The sequence below is a fragment of the Ranitomeya imitator genome, chromosome 2 (assembly GCF_032444005.1).
Source record: "Ranitomeya imitator isolate aRanImi1 chromosome 2, aRanImi1.pri, whole genome shotgun sequence".
Taxonomy (NCBI): Eukaryota; Metazoa; Chordata; class Amphibia; order Anura; family Dendrobatidae; genus Ranitomeya; species Ranitomeya imitator.
In genome coordinates, this window is record NC_091283.1 from 794090392 (window position 1) to 794112857 (window position 22466).

Sequence of the window (22466 nt, forward strand, 5' to 3'; positions counted from 1 at the left end):
AAAAGTCTATGTGTTTAGAACTTTACAAAATAAGTCGGTTATCTTTTAACATAACTTGAATGTTAAAATTTTAAGTAATTCTTGTGTATATCACTCAACGCTGCAGATATCAAGGGGGGTATAATTTGGCATGAGGAGATATTCAACATAGCATTCCATTCAGACTGTAAGAAACATTTTTTTCCAGCTCCAATGAAAAGTGAAACTGCAGCCAATCAGTAGTTGCTGATTGGCTGCAGTTGTCATGTGACGACCCAATCAATAGAAGCCAGGAGGCCGATGGGGGTCATAATGCAGAGTACAGAAGAACAATGCCAGTCCGGTTTTTATTTTATGACCCTGGGCCCATTTAGAATGTGTTAGACAACCCCATTATAGGTAGTAGTAACGTAAAAATGATTTATTTACCTAACCATATGTGCCGATCTTTGGATCAATGTGTGTATATTTATACATGGCCCATAATACATAACTGCCCCATGGTCCTGCCATATTGTAATACTAAAAGTGAAAAGATAAGAATGTATTTCAGGCCGATCACACTGGAAACTAGAACTAAGAAAGCAGTGACTAAACGTCCCATATATCATCCTAATACAGCAAGTACAAACATAATCATTACAACAAAATGATTTGGTCATTGCAATTTTTTTTGGGGGGGAAGCACCTTCTGTTCAATTTTTTTTATTACTTCTTTTTCTTTTTTCATTGCCTGCTCATTTGACTATGTGTTATTAGGAAATCGTTATCATCAGCACTTGGGGAATTCTGAAGATGAGTTTCTTGGAGGTTTGAGGACACAAAACATTAGTCGTGATTACCCAAACGCTCATCTAGTTTTCACTGTCTATGAAAATGACTAGTACAAGGTACATGAGCAGCACAATACACATCATCTTGGACCAACGCTATCACATATTTTATCTAAATATGTACCTGTTACTAATTTCATTAAAAAAAACATTGGTAACCCCACTATGGCTCAAATCTTTCTAGTTTGTACTTTCCAACAAACAAAAAAGTTTCCAATATCTACACCTACACACCATGAAAAGGTTTACATCTCTTCAGACAAACTCTTGACCATGTCTAGTGTTTTGAGCAACTATTGCTTAATATTCTTGCTGACAAGAATTGGCCTCCAACAGGATTTCCATTTTTTTTCCAATAAGATTGCCAGATCTAAATTCAGATGATTAAAAAAATCCCAAAAGCTCCAGTGATCCCTATTAAAACCTCCATACAAAGTTTTCAAAAGAATGATGGATGATCACAAGACTATGCTTCCCTGATATCTTGTTTTCCAGAATCGCTGACTTCAGAGTTATAGACACTGTCAGATTTAAGTGCCTCGGAATTCTTCAAGATTATCTTTAAAAAGAAAATTATAAAAGTTTGTCTTCGATTGAACCCAGCCTACTTATTTGCCCTAACTGCTGCGATATGTCTTGATGATGTCTTTGATGAGACGTCTGCAGATCGGACAACAGGCATTGTTCATCTTCTTGAGTTTCAGGCCACATGTGTAGCACAAACACATATGTCCACAGGAGTAGATGACCGTGTCCACCAGGTTCTCATAACAGATGGTGCACTCATCGCTCCAGGATCCTGAGACAGATGGTGAGATCGGTGACTCGGGCATGCTCACAGGGGAATTTGGAGCTGTTCCTGTATGGGAATTTTGTAAAGAAACATAGAGGTTACTATTGTAGTCATTAGAACGCTTATAGAGAATAACATTTAACAATGTAGAATTACGGTAGGTCTGTTTCTTTTATTCAAGGACACAAAGGTTATATCCAAACTATGACACATTAAAACATCATAATAGCCAAATTTTAAATTATACCCATATTTATTTTCCAGCAGAAGAAAATAAAAGGAGAAATATCTAGTAATAAAGGAGTTTTCTCATCAAATAAAATGAAATCAAAAGACTAGGATATGCCCTCATTTCATGTCTGAGGATGATCCAACACTGATGAGAATGAAAGGGATGCAGCCAATGTTGGACTGGGGTGTAAAGGGCCCACCATTATCCAACTTCAGGGACCCACTTTCAAGCTGCATGCAAATGTCACTTTATCCTCAAAAATATATTTTTTTTTATAACAATGAACTGGGTGGATTGTAAATCAATATGATGCTGCCTCTGTCTGTACATAGTGATTAAAATATATTGTGCCAAGTACTGCTCATCTAAGAGAGTAGTGGCCCACTCTTGTACAGGGGCCCACCGGAGGATTCTCCTGTTCTCCTGTGGGCTAGTCCAAGCCTGAATGCAGCATTGATATAGCATTGGAGCCCCTTCACAATCTTTCCCTGCAAAGCTTCAATTAAAAGGGTTGTCCAGGACTATTTTTCTTCTACTATGGGCCTAAAAACTAACAGGCGGGTAGTTGCTAACAGAGGCAACTACTTGCCTCTTCTACCCCGTGCCAGCTCAGAGTGGTCACCAACAGCTCCTGCTGGCAATTCAGCTTCTCCCATGTCAACAGAGCAGCATTTCCTCCTCCAGGCTGTTCTGTCAGAGGAGTGTGACTACTGGCGTTATGCTGATTAACACCCGCCTCCCCGCAGTTGGGCAGCGGAGAGCTGGCTGAATCACCAGCAGGAGCAGTCTGTGACTGTTCTGTGCTAGCAGAGATCTTCACTGGGCACAACAGGTAGGTAGTTAGCAAGCAGGTAGTTCTTAGGCCTATAGTAAAAAAAAAATAGTCCTGGATAACCCCTTTAAGTTAATGGGACCAGCTGCAGTTCCGCGCACAGACAAGTGACTAAATCTGTTACGGATCAGCAGCTCAGAACTAGGGTAGAAGGGGGAACAGCTGACCCTGTACTAGGACTAGGTTGAAACTCTACGATGGAGTGGATGTTTAAAGGTACCTTCACACATAACGATATCGTTAACGATATCGTTGCTTTTTGTGACGTAGCAACGATATCGTTAAGGAAATTGTTCTGTGTGACAGCGACCAATGATCAGGCCCCTGCTGGGAGATCGTTGGTTGCTGAGGAAAGTCCAGAACTTTATTTCGTCGCTGGACTCCCTGCAGACATCGCTGGATCGGCGTGTGTGACACCGATCCAGCGATGTCTTCGCTGGTAACCAGGGTAAACATCGGGTTACTAAGTGCAGGGCCGCGCTTAGTAACCCGATGTTTACCCTGGTTACCAGCGTAAAAGTAAAAAAAACAAACACTACATACTTACCTACCGCTGTCTGTCCCCGGCGCTCAGCTTCTCTGCACTCCTCCTGCACTGACTGTGAGCGTCGGTCAGCCGGAAAGCAGAGCGGTGACGTCACTGCTCTGCTTTCCGGCCGCTGTGCTCACAGTCAGTGCAGGAGGAGTGCAGAGAAGCAGAGCGCCGGGGACAGACAGCGGTAGGTAAGTATGTAGTGTTTGTTTTTTTTACTTTTACGCTGGTAACCAGGGTAAACATCGGGTTACTAAGCGTGGCCCTGCGCTTAGTAACCCGATGTTTACCCTGGTTACCGGGGACCTCCGGATCGTTGGTCGCTGGAGAGCTGTCTGTGTGACAGCTCTCCAGCGACCAAACAGCGACGCTGCAGCGATCGACATCGTTGTCGGTATCGCTGCAGCGTCGCTGAGTGTGAAGGTACCTTTATTCCTTGTGAATAGACCCACCGATGTTTCCTAGGCTAAACTCAAACTAAAGGTACCGTCACACTAGACGATATCGCTAGCGATCCGTGACGTTGCAGCGTCCTCGCTAGCGATATCGTCCAGTGTGACAGGCAGCAGCGATCAGGCCCCTGCTGTGCTGTCGCTGGTCGGGGAAGAAAGTCCAGAACTTTGTTTGGTCGCTGGACTCCCCGTAGACATCGCTGAATCGGAGTCTGTGACACCGATTCAGCGATGTCTTCGCTGGTAACCAGGGTAAACATCGGGTTACTAAGCGCAGGGCCGCGCTTAGTAACCCGATGTTTACCCTGGTTACCATCGTTAAAGTAAAAAAAACAACCGCTACATACTTACCTACCGCTGTCTGTCCTCGGCGCTCTGCTTCTCTGGTCTGGCTGTGAGCACAGCGGCCGGAAAGCAGAGCGGTGACGTCACCGCTCTGCTTTCCGGCTGCCCGGCTGCCCGGCGCTCACAGCCAGACCAGAGAAGCAGAGCGCCGAGGACAGACAGCGGTAGGTAAGTATGTAGCATTTATTTTTTTTACTTTTAGGATGGTAACCAGGGTAAACATCGGGTTACTAAGCGCGGCCCTGCGCTTAGTAACCCGATGTTTACCCTGGTTACCGGGGACCTCGGGATCGTTGGTCGCTGGAGAGCTGTCTGTGTGACAGCTCTCCAGCGACCAAACAGCGACGCTGCAGCGATCCGGATCGTTGTCGGTATCGCTGCAGCGTCGCTTAGTGTGACGGTACCTTAAGGCCTACAGCTAGGGGGGAAGGGTGTGCTTGAACAATCTAGGGACTGGGAACAAAAACAGGTAACCTCCTAGAAGGAAAATAGAGGAAGCTGCAGAACCGAATGGAAAACCAAAAACAAAACTGGCAGAACTAGAGATCCCAGAACTACACAATACCAAATGTAGAAAGCTAACAAGGCACCAAGCCAGAACACTAACAGATTAACACTGAAAAAAAAAGAGGTAAATTATTTGTGCCTAGAGTCTTGAGGAGAGCTTTGTTTGCTGAATGTCATGAGTCTCGCCTGGTGGGTCATCCTTTCTTTTCCTTCCTTGTGCGACCCTCGCATTGCTTAATAAAATGGTCAGCCTTTCCACAATTCAAGTATAGACCCTCAGAGAACCTCTTCTCCCTCTCCTGGGAACGAGAGGACATCGCCCCAAGTTGCATCGGTTCCCCTCAGTCAACGGGGGTATCCTGAGGAGCTGGGTCCAGCATAGGAGGATTCATCTCTTCATTCTGCCTGTCTCTCAATATTCTATCCACAAGATGGTGGATGGTCAAAACGAAATAGATTCTAACAGAATCAGTGCCGCTGTTCTTTAATTCTCACAGTAGTTGGCTGTCCAAGAGGTTTATACCTCAGCGGTCATAAAGTAATACTGAATCCTTCTTTACCCTTAAGAAGGGTAGATTACATTGAATTGAAGCTAGGCAAGGACATATACGAGGGGGTATTGATATAAAGTTGGCCTGGCCTAGAAAAAAAAACTATGGCCCTGATTCATTTGTAACATTTTTGCGTAACATGAAGAATTGCAACTTTTCACGCCAGTTTCGACCAGCTTCGCCAAGGTTTGTGGAGGTGGGTAGAAGCCAATGCGGGATCGTGCATGGCAACACCCGGTCAACAAATTAATCAAGAGTTGCGGCAAACATTTCTGGCAAGGCTCACGGAGGAGCACGCTATTGACGCGATGCACTGAGTTCAATAAATGGCATGCAACTTTTTATGAATTAGGCATGCAGGGCCATCATTAAGACTGGCATACAAAAAACACCAGTCTTGTCACAGTAAATGACTTGTTTACATAGCAAAAGATTTATTTTTGTTCACTAGAAATATTCCAGGCCAAATATTCATCGATACCCTTTTGTATCGTGAAACCTCATTGGCATCTCCCAATGTTGCAATGAAAAATTGTTTTCCAAAAAGGTGGTTACCGCTTCACTTCCTTCTGATAGCACATATCAGGGTGCTCCAGAGACGATGCATACTACTGATTTCAGCTCATCATAAAGATCACTTTCATTCTATTCTTTTCTACACTTTTATTTTTTTATATCTATTTTTATATACTTTTGGTAACTACATTTTTAAACATTTGCCCCACTTCTTCACTCCCTCAGACCATCATAAATCATGAGAAGAGCACATGAATTGTATCTCTCTGACTCCAGCACCCTAATATACCATTCAGCACCCAGTATCCTTTAGACCTGTATACTGTAGGAGAAAATTACAGCACTGGGCACGTGCGGCCACTTACAGGCCCCACTGATCCTCCGTTCTGAGTGCCCGATCTGACAGACCCCGCCCTGCCAATCTATGCTATGTACTATAAAGGAAGGAGACTATGGTGCACTCTTTTGGGTGTCTCAACTCTTACTTTTTTAGAAGTCTCTTACAAGTTTCTGTTAGTCATATGTCATTTTAAAAATGTTATCGTATGTGAAGATCACTCAGTTGGCCACATAAGAACATCTTAAGATTATCTCCTTTGCACATAACTTCTAAGATTAGAATTTGTTTTTCTGGAGAAACAGGAACATTTGGTAACCAGCCTGAGATAACCTTTCATGAAATGCTTGCAAAGGCTGAAATCGGGTGCATCTATCTACATATCCTCATTCCTACTAATACTATGTTGTGGGAACCAGCACTCACCATTGATAGAGTGACACAGAGGTCCTGGTCCACTAATGTTGAGCACAGGGTCGGAGATGCCACTGCACAGAGCTGTTGGGCTGTTTGGTATTGATGTAGGAGAACTTGGAGTTGAGGGGTCTCTGAAATCAGTGGCTAGTGTGGACCCTGTAAAGGAAAGCATAAGGATTACTTTTTAATGTGTTCTATTTTTAAGCAGAGGTCTACAGATATGCCATAGATAGCTCTAATGGGAATATGAAAAATCGGATTGGAAACAAATCAACTAAAGGGAACAAAATACAGCAAAAAAAAAACTATGGGCTCCAAATATATCTCTCTCCGCTCCAGCTCCCTGGTACTTCCCACCGGTCTCGTTACTTGCTTCAGCGATGACACGTCCGTCTACCCACTATACTGTGGCAACCAATGACTGGCTTAAAATGTATGACCAGAAGACACTTAAGGCCCTTCTACACATTAGACAGTTGCTGGAACAACAATTGTTTGGCTGATCTCTTCTGACTCCTCCGTGAACAGGAACGCTCAGTTCGACCAAACGCCCCTGTATTGTCGAAGAAAAAGCTGATACAAGACTTCTCCTGCAATGGTTTATCTGCAGGGATAACGAAAGGATCAAAAGTGTCGATCCAGCGGTAAAATAAAATGCTGGAGTGGAGCTAAAGGGAAAAATCCTTAGTCGAAATTTTAATTTGTTAAATTTATTGTAAAACTTAATGGATATTGTAGTACATTCTATATGAGCCTCAAACAAAGACAACTGCTAAGGCATGGTACAATTCCTACACTACAGTATAACATAGGAGATAATTATGGAGTTTGGATAAGCAGGTCATGTATGCAATTATCAGATAATATTATATCACCCTGCAGACTCTATACACACTAAAACATGCAGTATTCATGAATCCAGTACCATAGTCAGACGATCACATGTACAACAATACGATATGTCATCGCCCCTTTGTGTTGGCCAGAGAGCCTACAGAAAATCCTACCACGGTTCATATTAAAAAGCATCTTTGTGAATAATTCCCCGAGGCAGTTCATCCGATAGAGATAGATCCAGGACAGAGGGATGATATTAGACATGACTACACAAACACTGTCTGCTATATTCCATAATCAATTGGGTGATACACTAGATGAAATAACGACTGCTCCGTAATGGACCATGATAAGTACAGTACCTTCATCATCTGATCATGTCTATAATACCGCAGCGACACAAGGCAGATTATATATCAGGAAACCACATTTGTATTAGTATTTTTCTTGACTTTGAGTACTGGTGTAATGAAAAACAAAAGTACAAGTGCTGTGACCGACAGCCACCCAAAGTGTCTGGGGGGCATCACATTGTCCCGCAGTTATATTCTCATAAAGTAGAACGAAAGCGCAGATAGCAGAGCTGCATAACGTGGAGCGCGGTCACGTGTTGTCTCATGTACTCTATGTTCCACGATCAATTATGTCTATTCTCTGCATGCCGCTGCCTAAGATATCTCGTTTATTATTACCAGCCGCTAATTCCTTTGACAGACGCTCTAAATAATAAATAAGATGGTAACTGCATTATTAAATTGCTGCAGAGATGTCCCATATTTCTCGCTGCCGCCTTTTTCTAAGCAACGGGGTTTTGTTTTATTTTTTTGACTTATTGTCTCATAACACCTAATGACTACACAGTCACAAAAAGGTGATGCATGAAAAAAATTATTTTGCTAAATATACAGTTAGGTCCATATATATTTGGACAGAGACAACATTTTTCTAATTTTGGTTATAGACATTACCACAATGAATTTTAAACAAAACAATTCTGGTGCAGTTGAAGTTCAGACTTTCAGCTTTCATTTGAGGGTATCCACATTAAAATTGGATGAAGGGTTTAGGAGTTTCAGCTCCTTAACATGTGCCACCCTGTTTTAAAAGGGACCAAAAGTAATTGGACAGATTCAATAATTTTAAATAAAATATTCATTTTTAGTACTTGGTTGAAAACCCTTTTTTGGCAATGACTGCCTGAAGTCTTGAACTCATGGACATCACCAGCCGCTGCGTTTCCTCCTTTTTGATGCTCTGCCAGGCCTTCACTACGGTGGTTCTCAGTTGCTGTTTGTTTGTGGGCCTTTCTGTCTGAAGTTTAGTCTTTAACAAGTGAAATGCTGCTCAATTGGGTTGAGATCAGATGACTGACTTGGCCATTCAAAAATATTCCACTTCTTTGCTTTAATAAACTCCTGGATTGCTTTGGCTTTATGTTTTGGGTATTTGTCCATCTGTACTATGAAACGGCGACCAATCAGTTTGGCTGCATTTGGCTGGATCTGAGCACACAGTATGGCGGCTCTGAATACCTCAGAATTCATTCGGCTGCTTCTGTCCTGTGTCACATCATCAATAAACACTAGTGACCCAGTGCCACTGGCAGCCATGCATGCCCAAGCCATCACACTGCCTCCGCCGTGTTTTACAGATGATGTGGTATGCTTTGGATCGTGAGCTGTACCACGCCTTCACCATACTTTTCTCTTTCCATCATTCTGGTAGAGGTTGATCTTGGCTTCATCTGTCCAAAGAATGTTCTTCCAGAACTGCGCTGGCTTTTTTAGATGCTTTTTAGCAAAGTCCAGTCTAACGTTTTTATTCTTGATACTTATGAGTGGTTTGCACCGTGCAGTGAACCCTCTGTATTTACTTTCATGCAGTCTTCTCTTTATGGTAGATTTGGATATTGATACGCCGACCTCCTGGAGAGTGTTGTTCACTTGGTTGGCTGTTGTGAAGGGGTTTCTCTTCACCATGGAGATTATTCTGCGATCATCCACCACTGTTGTCTTCCGTGGGCGCCCAGGTCTTTTTGCATTGATGAATTCACCAGTGCTTTCTTTCTTTCTCAGGATGTACCAAACTGTAGATTTTGCCACTCCTAATATTGTAGCAATTTCTCAGAAGGGTTTTTTCTGTTTTCGCAGCATAAGGATGGCTTGTTTCACCTGCATGGAGAGCTCCTTTGACCACATGTTTACTTCGCAGCAAAACCTTCCAAATGCAGCACCACACCTCAAATCAACTTCAGGCCTTTTATCTGCTTAATTGAGAATGACATAGCGAAGGGATTGCCCACACCTGTCCATGAAATAGCCTTGGTGTCAATTGTCCAATTACTTTTGGTCCCTTTAAAAACAGGGTGGCACATGTTAAGGAGCTGAAACTCCTAAACCCTTCATCCAATTTTAATGTGGATACCCTCAAATGAAAGCTGAAAGTCTGAACTTCAACTGCATCTGAATTGTTTTGTTTAAAATTCATTGTGGTAATGTCTATAACCAAAATTAGAAAAATGTTGTCTCTGTCCAAATATATATGGACCTAACTGTATGCATGTCTGCACAAGGTATTGCTAATCATTTTTAGTTGTCTTATTCCAAATGCACACCATCAGGGGGAGTGATATCAATCGATACTGACCCTATTCACTCTCTGAGGAATCATTGCGAAACATGCCTCGGAGGGTGGGATGGAGGATGAGCAGTGCACTTTGATATAAGGGCAGCAGCACTTGGGATCCGCTGCAATTAGTGATGAGCGAGTATACTCATTGCTCGGGTTTTCCCGAGCATGCTCAATTGTTCTCCGAGTATTTCAGCATGCTCGGGGATTTAGTGTGTTTCGACGCATCTGCATGATTTGCGGCTGCTAGACAGTTTCTCTAACAAAAAGGCAATGCCCACATGTATTCAGGCTGTCTAGCAGCCGCAAATCATGCAGCTACGTCGACCAAAACTAAATCCCCGAGCACGCTGAAATACTCGGAGACCACCCGAGCATGCTTGAGAAAACCTGAGCAACGAGTATATTCGCTCATCACTAGCTGCAATGCTCTTTCTTTGTTTTTATATGTCCTCTATCTATTTGGTGTGAGCACAGCGGACGGAGATGCAGCCGCATTTGGAATTTATATCACTCTTCCACTTAGTTGTACCAAGCGCAACTTGTTCAGGTGAGCAACAAGCCCCCTCATCTCACCTTTACCTGGTGCCTGCGATGTTACACAAGTTGCGCCTCTCGTCTCTTTTCTCTGCATTCTTGTGAATATCAAAATTTTATTGAGTGATGATACAGTAGTTTTCTATTTTTATACATCACTAAATATTGAAAGTATCTCGTCATTCTGAATTAGAGTAATCCACTTAGATCTTGAAAGCAAAGTACGACTTGTACATGTATGGGAGTGAAAAGTACGAAACAGAAAAAAAGGATTTTGAGAAGACTCAAAAAAATGCTTTTCTCTTTTTACCATTGAACAGGGTATTACATAGTATTTGATGTCAGACAAATACACATCCCTAGTAGAACGTTGAGCTATTCAAAGTAAAGTTCTTACCCAATATGCGTATCTGCATAATTGCTCCATGTAGACCAAAGAACATCCACAAAGGCTGTGAACAGTCCACACAGACTTGCATTCCAGTACTGACACCATTATGACTCAAATGTAGTTCACCTTCTGTATTTATCACAAACCCCAAGATGTCCCCACTCTGAAGAGGAACCAGCACTCGACAGACAGCCCAGAACTCCTTTCTGTCGACCAGTGACTCTGGATTGTATGGAAGGTCACTCGGTCTCAATGTGCTGGGATCACAAGATGTCACGCCATAAGACAGATTACCGGACCTTGAAGCATTTGATTTGTTTATCTTGACAAAGATGGTTTCATTTATTCTAAGAGATCTATTGGTAAATACTAAAGTCCGTTCTTCTCGGGCATGCTCCAGCCTGGCCACAGTTTGGTCATCTAAAGTCTTGATATGGGCCCCTCGGAGCTGATGGAACCAGAGATCACTCTCCAACTGTGATGGAAGTAAGTGGGAATGCTGTGAGTTGAGAGAATTCTGTGGAATCGGACACATTGCTGTCATGGACTGAAAGTTTTCTTCCTGCAAATTCAGGTCACACAAGCTGACGGACAAGCGAGTATCTTCTGTTTCTCTTCGTAGGGATGGCCGGGGGATGGCAGTAAAAGATCTCGGCCTCACGGAGTCCGGTGGGATGATTTCACTATCTGTAGATGCAAAGTAGAATTTAGAATTAGTAAAATGTGTTTACTATGAATGCATTCAAAGACTTACATTACAAATTTGTTCTGCAAATTTACTCCTACACAATTCAACCAAGAGTTTGTTTACACAGGATGATGATTGGCTTAACAAATGTCCATAAGAACTCTGGTTCCTAACCCCAAGCCTGTGTAAGGCTACGTTCACATTGGCGTTCCGCCAATGTGCGTCGCTGTTGCGCCGGCGACGCAGCGGCGACGCGCCCCTATGTTTAACATAGGGGACGCGTGCGTCGTTTTGGTGGCGTTTTTCGCCACGTGCGTCGTTTCCGACGCTAGCGTCGGACGCAAGAAAACGCTACTTGTAGCATTTTCTGTGCGTCTGATTTTCGTCGGAAAACGACGCACGCGTCGCAAAACGCGCGCGTTTTTGCGCGCGTTTGCGCGCATTTTAGCGTGCGTCGCGCGTTACGTCGCCGACGCACGGCGGTGCAATGCTAATGTGAACGTAGCCTAAACTTGTCTGATGACCAGAAACTAATGTTCTTGGCTGCATATCCCCTTGTCCTTGTGTGCTGCCAACAATAATGAAATTGTATAGTATCAACCAATGGTAGAAATGAACATTCATCCACACATACTGCCGAAGATGACTGGTTCTCCAATGTATACTTTAGGCAGAAGGCTCTGATCGATGCAGCTGTTTAGGCATAAAGAACCGAATATGGAAAAAAAAATCATTATTACAAAGTATATAATCATATGCACTGGTTTTGCCACTGTTTTGGCATGTGCTGGGTGAATGGGCTTGTTCGAACCATGCAGAAAGCTTTCAAGGAGCATAAGCAGAACAGTGAAGTGTGAACAGAGCCTAAATGTTTTTGTCATCGGGCTCTTACAGTAAGTGCTATAGATAAGTCACCGGTAAGGGGAGGCAATAAGATTCTGCCACCCAAAAATGATTTTAAGAGCTTTGACTATGAATAGAGGAGAGTATATGATTTACCTCCAGATTAGTAGAAGATAAGTAATGCAAATATTTTCCCAAAAAAAGCAAAACATCTGTGTCCTCCATTATATACTCTCAATGGATGAGCAGATTGTAGGACGTTTTATGGATATACATACTGTACATCTATTGTTTTAGAAGATTTTTTCACTACATTACTGATACAAGAAGGTTATTTTATATGGTCATTGTTCTCAAATTCATCTCACAAGGAACATATAGAGTTACTTCATAAACCTAGAGAAAAAAAAACTGGGAAATCGGTCAAATGTAATTGGAAACTAGAAGCTGACCTATTATAACAAGACGCTCTCCAGATAAGAGCCAGGTATGTCACATGCTCAATTAAATGTCTTCTGCTTAATGTGGAACTGAACATGAGCCTCGCAGCTTGGATATAAGAATGTTCCTAGAATGTAATCTTAAATCTCACAGCGTTCTGTTTTATGAGTGCCTGGCAGGCTTCTCACTTTGTCCCCGGGATCTCCTCCTCGCTGAATTTTCAACTTGAAGACCTCACATTTTTACTGATGACTAAGCAGTAAAGTGACTATAATATAAACATAAGCGAAGATGGAGAGTGTCCAGATGGAGAACTACAACATCCATCACCTAAAGGAGCCTCAAACTTGGATTAAAATAGGTTGTCCACTTCTAGACAATATTCGGTCAAACACTATTATTAAGCAAATCTAGCTAAAGTGAAAAATGTTGATGTCACCTATGGCTTGGGCTAAACTAGATGGCATGTGGCTCGTTTGCTCTTATGAGCATCAATTCCAAATTCAGGTGGCCATATACATCAGATAGTTGTCGGCCAAACCCTTGTTCAACCAATAGGTATCGCCCCAGATAAGAATCCGTTATACAGCCGGCCTCTGTCTTTATCAGCAGAGATCGGAACCAGCTCTGATCACTGTTGTTTAACCATTTCCGCTTACTGAGCGCCAAGTGGGTACCACGGCAGCCGCGGGCCTGTTGAAGGTCCCCCATGGCTACCATCTCTCCTGTGAAGCCTCACCACAGATAACTGTGGCATTGCAGTATATAGAACAAGCGATCAAAGAATAGCAGGTTCAAAATCCTTGAGGGGAATAAAAGGTTAAGTCAAGGTTTTTTTTCAAAGTTTTTGTTGAATACATATTCCAGACCTTCAACATGAGGTATGTTTTATTCTGTTTTTTTTCCTGTTTAATCTTTTCCCTGTATTTTCTTTTGCTTTCCTTTTCCCTCTTTTCCAAATTATTTCTATTCATCTCTTCTTTTCCTTATTCTTTCCTTCCTCTTTTTTTTCTCTCTATTTATTCCTGCCTTTTTTCCTTGCTTTTCCCTTTCCCAGTTAGTTATGGTTAGTGTTGAGCCACCTAGTGTTCGGGTTCGGTTTGTCGAACAGCGATGTGTTCGACGAAATGAAATGAAGCCAATGGCAGGCAAACACAAACACATACAAACACATCGAAAACACATAGAAAACACCTTAAAAGGTGTCAAAAATCTAACAAACTGCTCAGAAGACACAACAAACACATGGAAAAGTCATAACTACATATAGTCATGCGAAAAGAAAAGAGGTGGAGGAGTAAAAGGAGGAGGAGACACAGATATAGGCATATCATGCCCTTCTAAAATCAAGAAAGGCTGGAGTAAAAATCTAAACTCACTCTACCAACTCCCAGACGTCTTGACAAAAAAAAGAAAAAAAGAAATATCTTTAGGTAGAATGGCGGCGGGTCCATTCAGAACATTGGGAGTTGTGCCAAAAAATGAACCCAATACATTCAGACTAATCCACCATTTGTCATGTCCAAGGGGCAGGTCAGTAAACCACAACATCGACGCGGAACCAAGTACAGTACTATGTACGGTACCTCCTTTGACGAGGCAATCAGGCAGGTCAAGCAGTTGGTAAGGGGCACCCTAATGGCCAAAACAGACATTGAGGGGGTATTCCGGTACTACCTGTGCCTCCGAATGGTGTCCTCCCATTGGGCTGCTTCTGTGAAGGAGCATACTACATAGATCGCTGTTTGCCCATGGGGTGCTCCATATCCTGCTCATTATTTGAGGCATTTAGTTGCTTCCTCGAATGTGTCGTCATGGACATTTGTAAGGCGGCACATATTATCCATTACCTCGACGACTTCTTATGCCTGGGCCCAAAAGATTCACCACAGTGTGAAAACACGCGGTATGTCCACCTGTGAGAAGGAGAGAGCTGGAGGGAGAGTGGACACTCCAGAGCCGAGGGGTTAGATTGAGAAAGGAAGAAGGCGGTGTAGCTTGCTTCATGGATGGGGTACTCTGCTGAGTAGCAGAAATTGCTACTAGGCCCCAAAGGATTTCCTGGGCCAGATGCCGTTAAAAAAATAGTACTTAGGTAAAAGGCGGTGTAGTTTGCTTCATGGGTGGTGTACGCTGCTGAGTAGCACTAAATTCTTCTAGGCCCAAAAGGATTTCCTGGGCTAAATGCCATTACAAAATAGTACTTAGGTAAACAGGCGGTGTAGCTTGCTTCATGGGTGGGGTATGCTGCTGAGTGGCACCAAATTCTACTAGGCCCAAAAGGATTTCCTGGGCTAGATGCCATTACAAAATAGTAGTTAGGTAAACAGGCGGTGTAGCTTGCTTCATGGGTGGGGTACGCTGCTGAGTAGCACTAAATTCTACTAGGCCCAAAAGGATTTCCTGGGCTAGATGCCGGTACAAAATAGTAGTTAGGTAAACAGGCAATGTAGCTTGCTTAATGGGTGGGATACGCTGCTGAGTAGCACCAAATTCTACTAGGCCCAAAAGGATTTCCTGGGCCAGATGCCGTTAAAAATAGTACTTAGGTAAACAGGCGGTGGGTGGCTGGGCTACTCTGCTGACTAGCAGACACTGAAGCTTTGGAGCAGACCTCTGAATCCCAGGCCATAGTATGAGTAAACAACTCTGCAGACGACCCACCTGGAATTGACGATGGCAATGTCATGTAAAACTCAGCAAGGGGACTAAATAAAAGAGTCTCCATTTTTCCAAAAATTCGGCCACAGACACCACTTAAGTGCCATCAATTTCGCCAGAGTTTTTTAAAACGGTTGGTGAGGTGATTTTCAAAAATCATCAAGCTTTTAATCTCCCCAAGATGACACAGGGGTAGAAAAGTCCTTGCGGATCCAGGATTTGTTCATCTTGATGAACGTTAGTCTGTCTACATTGTCACTGGACAGCCGCGTGCGCTTATCTGTCAGCACACCACCAGCAGCGTTGAACACATGTTCAGCGAGAATGCTGGCTGCGGGGCACGACAAGATCTCCAAGGCGTGAGTGGCGAGCTCAGGCCATTTTTCAAGATTGGAAGCCCAAAATGAGCAAGGGTCCAGTTCCACAGTCATGGCATCGATGTTAACTTGGAGATACTCTTGTACCATCCTTTCTAGGCGTTGGCTGTGCGTCAGACTTCTCCTGTGGCCTTGCAAAGGATGGTCTAAAAAATCTTGAAACGATTGGAAAAAATTGCTGTTACCACCAGATACGATGTTACTGTTACGGTTTGAGTAATGACTGGATAGTCCCACGGTTGGCAAGTAAGAACTCAGAGTTTCACTACGTGCACCACTGGTGTTTTGTGGAAAAGCAGATGTTACAGATGTAACAGTCTCTGCTGATACTCCTGCATGCGTGAATCCCTTTCTATGGCAGGAATTGTTTCGCCAAATTTGCTTTTGTACCGGGGATCTAAGAGTTTGGCAACACAGTAGTTGGCATTACTTCGGATTCTGACAATCCGAGGGTCATGTTGCATGTAGTGCAGCAAGAAGGCACTCATGTGTCTTGCGCATCCAGGAGGACCAAGTCCTTGTTGTCTTGGTGGTGGCGAGGTGAGAATCATGCTTCCTTCGTCTGCCCTCTCCTCCCAACCTCGCACAACAGAAATTTGATCAAGGTCTCCCTCATCTGATGAGTATTTCATGCCCAGCGCCAGTTAGTCCTCCACTTCTTCCTCGCCTCCTGCACCTTCCTCAACAGTTTGGCTGCTACCATGCGCCCTCAGTAATCCCTCTCCCCCAGCCTCCAATGCCAGCCACCTTGGTGCTGCCAACCTTCTTGACCTTGAAGATATGATCCCTTCCACAAACGACTCCTCCTGTTCCTCCTCCTCCTCCTCTTGTTCCCCCACCTGACTCTGAACACTGCTCCAGCATGTAAATCACCGGAATGGTCATGCTGATAATGGCATCGTCAGCACTAAACATCTTCGTTGCTATTTCAAAACTGTGCAGAAGGGTGCATAGGTCCCTGATCTGAGACCACTCCTGTAGCGTGATTTGCCCCACCTCTTGATCTCGTTGGCCCAGGCTATACGTCATAACGTATTGCACCAGTATTGCACAGTCGCTGCAACATGTGCAGAGTTGAATTCCACCGTGTGGGCACATTGCATCTCAGCCGGTGAACTGGCAGGCCCAACGACTTCTGTAGAGATGCAAGTCGTCGAGCTGCGGGAAGCGAACGGTGGAAGTGAGCACACAGCGACCGTGCCCTCTGCAGAAGCCCATCTACTCCAGGATAGTGGGATAAAAATTGCTGGACAACCAGGTTCAAAACGTGAGCCATACAAGGCATGTGTGTGACATTGCCCCTGTGAAGGGCCGCACACAGGTTTGCAGCATTGTCGCATACAGCTTTCCCTGGCTGCAGGTTGAGTGGAGACAACCAATGATGGAACTCGGTCTTCAGAGCTGACCACAACTCCTCAGCTGTGTGACTCACATTTCCCAGACATTTCAATGTAAACACTGCCTGATGCCGTTGAGCCCTGGTGACAGCATAGTGAGGAGGTGTGCAAGATTCCTTCTGCGCAGTTACAATGCGGGTGGCATTACCAGACAGGCTTTGGGTGCAGGTAGTGGACCGAGAGGAGGTTGAGGAGGCAAAAGCAGTGGAGGAACTTCTAGATACAGAGGATCGACGAGCAACTCGTGGGGACGGCAAGACTTGGACAGCAGCCCCTTCTCTTGATGTCGCCGTAGTTACCCAGTGCCCAGTCACCGACATGTAACGCCCCTGTCCATGTCTACTCGTCCAAGTGTCTGTGGTGAAATGCTCCCTGTCACACACAGAGTTTCACAAGGAAGCGGTGATGTTGTGTGCGACATGCTGGTGTAGCGCAGGCACAGCTTTCTTTGAGAAGTAGTGGCAACTGGGCATCTGGTACTGGGGCACTGCAACGAACATAAGGTCTCAAAAATCCTCTGTGTCCACCAGGCGGAAAGGCAGCATTTCTGTAGCCAACAGCTTGCAGATGGAGAAATTCAACCTCTAAGCTTTGTCATGGCTAAGAGGAAATGGTCTTTTACTTGTCCACATCTGAGGGACTGGGGGCTGGCGGCTGTGCTTAGACGGAGTTGAGTAGGGTGTCCCTGGCAAACTGCTGGTCTGTGAGGAAGGTGCAGGCGGAGATGTTATGTTCCCTTGATCAAAAGGTGGTGTTGATGTCGGAGAGCGCTCAACACCAGCAGGTGTTTCCACTTGCAAATGTCACACTGGCTGTTGCGGGTAAAGAGGTGAAAGGTCTGCATCCAAAACCACGTGTGACTGCAGTCCCCACAGTCACAGAGGATGAAGAGGACACGGATGCACTTGATGAGGCAGAGGGTGGTTGACCCGGCCCCACTAGGCCACATTGTAGCACAGTGAGCTTCCCACTGCAACTTATGCCTCATATCCATGTGACGGTTCATGCATGAAGTACTCAAGCTAGTGATTTTTTGGCCTCTACTGAGATTTTGTTGACAAATCTTACAGTCAACATGCTTTGGGTCATCCTTTGCGATGTCAAAAAATGCCCAGGCTATGCAAGGCTTAGAGCCCATGCGACCTGAAGAGCCACCACGACTTCTGGTCTGAGGCAAAGTTGGGGTTGAGGATGCAGGTGTTGACGTGCTTCCAGTACTCCGTCTCTGTCCAGGAAGGCGCACCGTTACCTCGTTGTCAGACTTGTCACTAGCTTCCTCCTCCACCTCCTCTGCTGACCTCATGGACTGGCAGACTGGGGATTGACAGTAAGTGGGGTCTACAACCTCATCATCATCATCCTGTGTGTTCTCACACCCATCGTCCTCAGAGCCAACCTCTTCCTGCCCCGACCGAAAAGTCAAGTTTTCGTTCCAATCAGGTATCTCAGTCTCATCATCATCTTCCTCATTGTCTCCACCAACAGGAGTTACAGTTTGGGAACGAGGGTCTACATTATGCTCAGAACCTTCTTCATCTGGGCCTGGATCCGACTCACAAAGATTCTGGGCATCAGTTCAGATCATTTCCTCGTCTGCATTCACAGAAGCTCTGGAGAAGACCTCTGATTCCCAGGCTATAGTATGCGTAAACAGCTCTACAAACTCAACCATGTGTGTTACCCCATGCTTAGACGGGCAGCTGGAGACTTGGGAGCTGTGAGGAAGCAAGTGCGATTGGGGTGACAACTCTGAGGACTGGAGAAGTTGTGATGTTGAAAACACTCTTTCACAGGCGGTATAGTTAGTTTCACAGGCGGGCTACTCTGCTGAAGTGCAGACACTGCTCCTAGGCTGAAAACTATTAACTGGGTTAGATGCAGTAAAAATAGAGATACACAGGCGGTGTAGCTAGCTTCAGAGGCGGGCTACTCAGATGACTATCAGACAATGCTACTTGACCAAAAGGATTGGCTGAGCTAGATTACCAAATGCTGTGACAAACACTTGCACAGAACTGGCACAGACCTGCCTGGCAAACAGTGCTATGAACTGCTGTAACCTACCCTGAAAAGGGCTGATATTACAACTAGTCCCGACTCCTCCCGACTCCCTAAACCTATCTCTCTGACAATTCACTCCAAAAAAACTCTTAGTCTTTATAGTGCCCACAGCAGCAGCGGTGCCGTCTAACACTAAGCTGCAGCAGTGAGGAAATGGTGGCGACGGGGCAAATGGCTGGTTCTTATAGGGCAAGGACATGTGACGTAAACAGCCAATGACACATGCCCTTGCTTGTCTGCATCACATACACATTGCTGTGTGTGTGTGCACTGCTGATAGGCTGAGAGACTGCACCGCCCCACTGTAAATGCGGGAAAGAAAAAAAAATGGAGATCGGCATTATTTCAGCACAGATCTATCCCCCGCCCACAATACATTGAAACAGTCTATTAGCAATGATAAACAGTGTTAATGTGCAAATCAAGCTACAGTCATGGACAACAATTTTGAGACTGAGACAAAAATTAATTTTTCCAAAGTTTACTGCTTCATTTTTTCTAATGGCAATTTGCATATACTCCTGAATGTCAGAGTGATCAGCTTAACAGCAATTACTGTACTTGCAAAGTCAATATTTGCCCAGAAAATGAAATTTAACCCCCAAAACACATTTCAACATCATTGCAGTCCTGCCTTAAAAGGAGCAGCTAACATCGTTTTAGTGATTGATCCATTAACACAGGTGTGGGTGTTGATGAGGACAGGGCTGGCGATCAATCAGTCATGATTAAGTAAGAATGACATCACTGGACACTTTAAAAGGAGGCTGGTGCTTGGTATCATTGTTTCTCTTCAGTTAACCATGGTTATCTCTAAAGAAACACGTGCAGCCATCATTGCACTGCACAAAAATGGCCTAACAGGGAAGAGTATCGCAGCTACAAAGATTGCACCTCTGTCAACAATCTATCGCATCATCAAGAACTTCAAGGAGAGAGCTTCCATTGTTGTCAAAAAGGCTCCAGGGCACCCAAGAAAGACCAGCAAGCGCCAGGACCGTATCTTAAAACTGCTTCAGCTGCGGGATCGGACTACCAGCAGTGCCGAGCTTGCTCAGGAATGGCAGCAGGCTGGTGTGAGTGCTTCTGCACGCACTGTGAGGTGGAGACTCTTTGAGCAAGGCCTGGTTTCAAGGAGGGCAGCAAAGAAGCCACTTCTCTCCAGAAAAAACATCAGAGACCGACTGATATTCTGCAAAAGGTACAGGGAGTGGACTGCTGAGGACTGGGGCAAAGTCATTTTCTCTGATGAATCCCCTTTTCGATTGTTTGGGACCTCTGGAAAACAGCTTATTCGGAGAAGAAGAGGTGAGCGCTCCCACCAGTCTTGTCTCATGCCAACTGTAAAGCATCCTGAAACCATTCATGTGTGGGGTTGCTTCTCAGCCAAGGGAATCGGCTCACTCACAGTCTTGCCTAAAAACACAGCCATGAATAAAGAATGGTACCAGAATGTCCTCCAAGAGCAACTTCTCCCAACCATCCAAGAGCAGTTTGGCGCCCAACAATGCCTTTTCCAGCATGATGTAGCACCTTGCCATAAAGCAAAGGTGATAACTAAATGGCTCATGGAACAAAACAGAGATTTTGGGTCCATGGCCTGGAAACTCCCCAGATCTTAATCCCATTGAGAACTTGTGGTCAATCATCAAGAGACGGGTGGACAAACAAAAACCAACAAATTCTGGCAAAATGCAAGCATTGATTATGCAAGAATGGACTTCTATCAGTCAGGATTTGGTCCAGAAGTTGATTGAGAGCATGCCAGGGAGAATTGCAGAGGTCTTGAAGAAGAAGGGTCAACACTGCAAATATTGACTTGCTGCATTAACTCATTCTAACTGTCAATATAACCTATTGGTACTCATAATATGATTGCAATTATATTTCTGTATGTGATATAAACATCGGACAAACACTAATAAAAAACAGAGGGCAGCAGATCATGTGAAAATATAATTTTGGTGTCATTCTCAAAATTTTTGGCCATGACTGTAGGCTTTTGGTGAACGAACAGTTATCGAACAGAAACTCGAACATCCCGAATTTTAAGCAAATTGTTTGGGTTCGTCGAATGACTCGAACACAGCCCCAAACAGCTCGAATTTGAAATTGGCGAACAGTTCGACTCGAACACCGCTCATCTCTAGTTATGGTAACAATTTACGTACACTGTTATTGCTCATTATATATATGTATGATGTTTTTCCATCTTCCCCTGTTATAAGTTAAAAATTTCCACAATAAACATATTAACAATAAAAAAAGTTAAGTTAAGAAGAAAATAAAATGTTTTAAAAAAAAAATGAAAATGTGAATCACCCCCCTTTTCCTCAGCTTAAAAATAAATAAGTAAAAAATAAACATAATGTGTCAGATGTAACAAAATCTAAAAGTAGTTAACTTATATGGTACATGGCAAATAAAAAAGGAAACGCCAGACTTGCTATTTTTTCGGTCACTACTCCTCTCTTAATGGAATAAAAAAAAGAGATCAAAACGAAAGTAACTCAAAATAGTATCAATAAAACCACAAGATGGCCACACAAAAAAAAACAAGCCATCACACAGCTGCCAAAAAAGAAAAAAAGGTATGGGTCTAAGAAAATAACAGAAAAATAACTGTTCTGACAAAGTTTTGAATCTTTTTAAGCAATTAAAATAATAATGAAAAACTATACTGGTTTGGTATCGCTGTACTGGTACTAATCTGAAGAATTATGTGATCAAGTCATTTTTACCACACAATGAACACTGTGAAAAACAATCTACTATATAATTGTCTAAGGGTCACTTCCGTCTGTCTGTCTGTCTTTCTGTCTGTCTGTCACGGATATTCATTGGTCGCGGCCTCTCTCTGTCATGGAAATCCAAGTCACTGATTGGTCGCGGCAAAACAGCCACGACCAATCAGCGACGGGCACAGTCCGGAAGAAAATGGCCGCTCCTTAGTCCCCGCAGTCAGTGCCCGGCGCCCGCATACTCCCCTAAGGTCACCGCTCACACAGGGTTAATGCCGGCGGTAACGGACCGCGTTATGCCGCGGGTAACGCACTCCGTTACCGCTGCTATTAACCCTGTGTGTCTATGCGGCATCAATAGTAAAAAAATGTAATGTTAAAAATAATTTAAAAAAAACCCCTGCTATACTCACCCTCCGTAGTCCGACGAGCCGCTCGTGCCGCCCGCCATAATCCGTTCCCGGCGATGCATTGCGAAATTACCCAGAAGACTTAGCGGTCTCGCGAGACCGCTAAGTCATCTGGGTAATTTCGCAAT

General features: G+C 44.1%; 1 protein-coding gene across 2 annotated transcripts in view; it reads right to left on the bottom strand.

Moving 5' to 3' along the window:
* Positions 1-379: 379 nt before the first annotated feature.
* The window catches only part of NEURL1 (neuralized E3 ubiquitin protein ligase 1), a 325658-nt gene continuing 303571 nt past the window's right edge, over positions 380-22466 (bottom strand). Inside the window, exons 4-6 of one of the 2 annotated variants that reach the window (XM_069753689.1) lie at positions 10726-11406; positions 6336-6482; positions 380-1671 (exon numbers count right to left, since the gene is read on the bottom strand). In XM_069753689.1, coding sequence (XP_069609790.1) covers positions 1430-1671; positions 6336-6482; positions 10726-11406 — 1070 coding nt within the window. In that variant the 3' untranslated portion in view covers positions 380-1429. The remainder of the gene's footprint in view (positions 1672-6335; positions 6483-10725; positions 11407-22466) is intronic. The other variant, XM_069753690.1, reaches the window with a different exon arrangement.